This window comes from Mandrillus leucophaeus, unplaced genomic scaffold, assembly GCF_000951045.1.
Source record: "Mandrillus leucophaeus isolate KB7577 unplaced genomic scaffold, Mleu.le_1.0 Scaffold436, whole genome shotgun sequence".
In the NCBI taxonomy this organism is placed as follows: domain Eukaryota; kingdom Metazoa; phylum Chordata; class Mammalia; order Primates; family Cercopithecidae; genus Mandrillus; species Mandrillus leucophaeus.
Genome location: NW_012104654.1, coordinates 1,032,150 through 1,037,065, shown reverse-complemented (window position 1 = coordinate 1,037,065; position 4,916 = coordinate 1,032,150). Strand labels below are relative to the sequence as shown.

Below are 4,916 nucleotides of genomic sequence, written 5' to 3'. Positions count from 1 at the left end.
GTAGTCCCAGCTACTCGGGAGGCTGAGGCAGGAGAATGACGTAAACCCGGGAGGCGGAGCTTGCAGTGAGCTGAGATCTGGCCACTGTACTCCAGCCCGGGCGACAGAGTGAGACTCTGTCTCAAAAAAAAAAAAACAAAAACAAAAAACAAATCCTCTTTCTGATGAATATTTCATCTGGTAGTGGGAATAAGAATGGTACCTTCTTTATAGGGATTTTATAAGGATGTTACATTTAAAAAAGAAATATCTAGAAACACAATGTCCCAACTTGGATCTTCTTTCTCCAGGTTGTTGGGATGAAAGAAGGAGGAAAAGAGAGAAAAAGAAGGAAGAAGGAAGGCAGGGAGGAAGAGAGGAGGGAGGGAAAGAGAACAGACAGTGGGCAATACTGAGTTGTACCCTCGGGACAAGACAGAATTATGCCAGTTAGATGCTAAATTCCCTGCAGGCTGTATTGATTTTTCTGTGTACCAGTGACAGAGTACTAGTTTTTAAAGAAAACTTAGTGACACTCTTTTATAGCAAACCAAACCCCCTTTAGAGGCATCTCTAAGGGATTATCTAAATACCTTCCTCATACAAAGTCAGGGCTGGAAGTACGTGGGTATAATTGGAGTTGTTATTATGCAGCATGTTACTGGATTAGATTGTTTTCTGTTGTACTTTTCCCATTTTTATGTGGTTTTCGTTTTACCCTTGTCCCATTTCACCTCATTCCCTTGGAGTTCTATCCTACACATGTACCTATTTAAGGAATGGACACAAACAGGGGGTGTGGAGAATGTTGCGGTGAAGGGAAAGGGTGGATATTTTTTGTTTGTTTTAAGAATGAACAAACATAGGGAAATCCTGCCCTGAACAGGAAACCCTGCTAACCTGAACAGTGTAGCTTGCTAACATTCTGACAGGAGTTTTGGACTGTAGGGGTGTCTCAGGCTTCAGGGAGCCTGGGAACTTTCTCATAGGTAAGAAAGCAGCTAGTTTTAGGCGAATGATCCAGGGGGAAAGCATACACTCAGAGTTCAGAATGACTGCTGTCATGTAGGCTGACTTCACTGAGATTTCATTCAGAACCTGAGATTGAAGCCTACGGGGATTTGGAAACACCCATACTGTTCATTAAAACATACAGAAACCTGACTTAGACTGCAGTGAGCCTCCAAGGGTATTTATGAGCTCAGGTAACTGAGAAGAGCAGAATTAGATTTGTCTTTAGGTTTCGTTGGATCCAGCTTCTCTGATATTATCATCAGGACTCTTTCTATCCCCCAGATCCGTTTTTTCTCTGTTGACTTCATTCTCAAGCCAACTCTTTCCCACAATGGCAGTATAGACCCCAGTCACTCCAGGATCCCAGTGGAAAGAGAGCTTCTCTCTTCCAATAATTTCAGCAGTTGTCCCAGGGCTGGTTCTCATTGACCTTTACAGGTCACATGACTGTTGCTTAAGAAGATACTGTGGCCACAACTTCAGCCTCACACAAATGAGAATGCAGAAGGGTTTCTACCCAAGAGAATATCAACTAGCTGGTGTTAGAGGAAGGAGGAAAGAAGATGACCACTGGATCCACTCTGACATGAAGAAGACACTCAATTATGGGCCTTAGGTTCCAAGAAACACCTTAGCCTCAGTTTCCTTCACCTCCCTCCCTTCCACCCCCAACACACACACACAAAGGGTGAGAATACCTACGATGGAGATGGAGGATTGGCGAGGATGGTGTGATATTGGGAAAACCCTTAGCTCAGTGCCTACATATTGTAACATACTCAGTAACTGTGAGCACCCTTCTTCATTCTTTTTTTTTTCTTTGTGACTTGAATATAGAGTGTCTGATAAGCCTATAAGTAGTATCACAAGCAGTATTTCTAGGCTTTCATTGTAAAGCTTAGGATTGAAATCTGGGTGTTGAAATTTTAGAGTTCTACCCTTTGATGATACAGACTAATTATTCTTTATTATATTTACAGTATGCAGGCATGACACGGGTTTCAAAAGCACTTTCTCATTCTTTTCTTCTTTAATAATCACAATTATGATCCTAACAGTTAACATGCACTGAGATCCTACAATGTGCCAGGCGGTATTCTAAGTACCTTGCATGGATCATCTCATTTAATCCTCACAACCCACCTATGAGATAAAGGCTGTAATTATCCCCACTCTACTGAGGAGGAATTAAGGTACAGAGAGGTTAATGTGCTCAGAGTCCCACAGCTATTGGAAGAGATGGGATTTAAACCCAAGCATTCTGCCCCTTAAACTTACCTTCCCAACACATGGCCCTATTTCCTCAATGCATGTGCACTGTCTGTTTAAAGTAAGGGAAATCATTTCCTAAGGAGTAATGCAAGTCACGCTGTTTGCTGGGAGCTCTCTAATATCCTTGTTGTTTATATCTCCTAGGTGTTTTTCCAGGTCTGACCATCTTGCCCTCCACATGAAGAGACATATCTAAAAAACCGAAAGGCCAGAGTTGCCGTGGCATCCGCTAGTGTCTAAAGGAAACGGGCACGCCATGAGGCAGGGGGCTGGACTTCAGGCGGGGACCCATTGCCTCGCAGAAGAAAGTTCTCACTTATAAACCTCTGTACACACACACACATACACACACACTCACAGACCCACACACATACACACTGTCATGCACTCAACTATATTTAAAATGTATACGTCTATTCTTTATGCCTTGCCCTAGCCAGATGGAAGAAGATGAAGAAGGAAACCAGGTGAACTCAGCAAGGCAGACTGGCTGCTTACTTCAGCACTATTGGAATTATTTCCCGCTGTTGCCAATGGAAATCAAAGAAAATGGATGTGACGTCTCTGCAGGTGGACGGCAGTCCGAGGGGCTTATTTAACTTGCTTCTCAGTGCAACTTGATAGGAGAATCCAGCATCTTAAAGTCGCATATGTGTAGCACTAATGTTTCTTTTTAAATAGTTGGGGGAAAATGACCTAGAAAACCAAATTGCAGTTTGGTAGCCAAAATTAACTCTTGGTTTATTTGTCCTTTGTGTGTGAAAAGTCCTGCTATTCCGTGCGTCAGACTTCCTCACAGAACTGTTGACTGGTTTTGGTTCTTCTTAGTACTATTGAGATCTTTCGCGTCGATCCCAACGGCCTTAGCGGCGGCAGACTCTGGAATAACACCTTACACCTTTCTGGCCTGCATTTCTGTAGACTTCACTCTCAAGGGAGGAGTTTTCTTTTCTTACTTTTTGACTCTTGCACACCATATGCACTAGGGATTCTGGAAACTTCTAGCATGACTGCAAAGTGGCCAAGAGAATAAAGTCCTTGATGATAAATCACAGTATATCCCTTGAGCCTCACCTTATTGCCAGTGCTAGATTTTTTCTTTTTAATCTCTCCGTTTTTGCTAACGAAAACTTGAAAAGCTTATTTGGAAGCTTAAATGTTTTATCTTTTCTCCATGGACTAAACCTCTCCAGGACTCTCTCGGCACCTGGATGTCCAGCTCTCGAAGCAGCCAATCAGATGGGACATCACAGTTCTCTCATCCTCCTTGAGGCATGATGACCTCAGCTCATAGTGATCAACCGTTGTGCTGTGTGTCATTGCTACCCTATAACCAGTTACAGCATAGATGTCGCTAGTCTCAGAGGGCAGCTGCGTATTTAATTTAACTCTGGTTTATGACTTGACAAAAAGCCAAAAATATCACTCTTTCCAGGAGTGGGGAAAGCTGAGGATGCCTCCCAAGTCTAGTGGCTTCACAAAAGATCATCCTATCTTCTCTCTCATGCCCACTGAGCTCCTATTCCCCGACTTGTTACAATACACAATTCAAAATGCCATTGTGGGAGTGAAGGGTTGACATTTAAGGAAAAGGTTGAGGTGTTTCTCTCATGGGCTGTCTAAAAGGAGAGACACGTTTCTTTCTTTCTTTCTTTCTTTTTGGCTAGGCCCACCATGACTTGTGACCGACAACCCCCAGGATTAACAGAGGCCTCACATTTACTGCAAGCTGACTCCAAAGGAGTCTACAGTCATACCACACACACACACATCCAATACTGGTCTCTACCCGCATTCCTAGCTAGCTGGCACTGGCCTCAACTCCAAAGACTGCCTTTAGGACCATCAAATGGCCTATGCAAGCAAGCGGGGTGGTTATTAGGACAGATTGTATATTTTGTATATTCTGGGACCATCCCTTCAAGACACGTCTATAAAACAAAATGGCGCTTGGTCCACACACGGTTGCTGCTCCCTCCTACCAGCTGGCTCCCCTCCTGTCCTCCTTTGACTGTTTGACTCATTGACTGTTAAAATGCCACCCCATACATATTTGGGATGCAAAACTGAAGTCAAAAGGAAATAATAATATAAGAAACACAAACACATATATGACAGCAACCTTCAAGATCTGGGTTTTCAGCTTTCTGCAACCTTTGTTTTCACTGAAATGTTGAAACTACTCGTCTGAGGGCAAAGGAACCTCCTCACAAATGCTGTAGCTGCCAATTGGACACTTGGGGCATTTCGAGGTCTGGCCCTAAGAATTTACTTTCTCCTTTTCATTTTTTCTATTTAGACCAAAAACAAAAAAAACAAAAAAACAAAAAACAAAAAAAAAAACAAAAAAAAAAACAAACAGAAAATAATACAAAACAAAAAAAATAAAAGAAAAAAACAGAAAATAATACAAAACAAAAAAAATAAAAGAAAAAACACCCGTTACACACACACACACACACACACACAAAATCTGTCCATTTGCCGGAGGCAATTAAATGTATGTTAGTTGGAGGGTATTAAAAAAAATCAGTTTTATTCCAAAGATTTTAAACTAGACATGACTTAAAAACAATTTCTGGAGCACTGCTTGCTGACAATCTCGTAGTTCTCTACTGCATTTGAGTGCATTTTGTGGCCAGTCCATCAGG

General features: G+C 42.2%; 1 protein-coding gene across 5 annotated transcripts in view; it reads left to right on the top strand.

The window, feature by feature from the left end:
• The window catches only part of KLF7 (Kruppel-like factor 7 (ubiquitous)), an 88,535-nt gene extending 83,922 nt beyond the window's left edge, over positions 1–4,613 (top strand). For all 5 annotated transcript variants that reach the window (XM_011993889.1, XM_011993886.1, XM_011993888.1 and 2 more), the window contains one exon: positions 2,410–4,613. In XM_011993889.1, coding sequence (XP_011849279.1) covers positions 2,410–2,447 — 38 coding nt within the window. In that variant the 3' untranslated portion in view covers positions 2,448–4,613. The remainder of the gene's footprint in view (positions 1–2,409) is intronic.
• Positions 4,614–4,916: the final 303 nt, after the last annotated feature.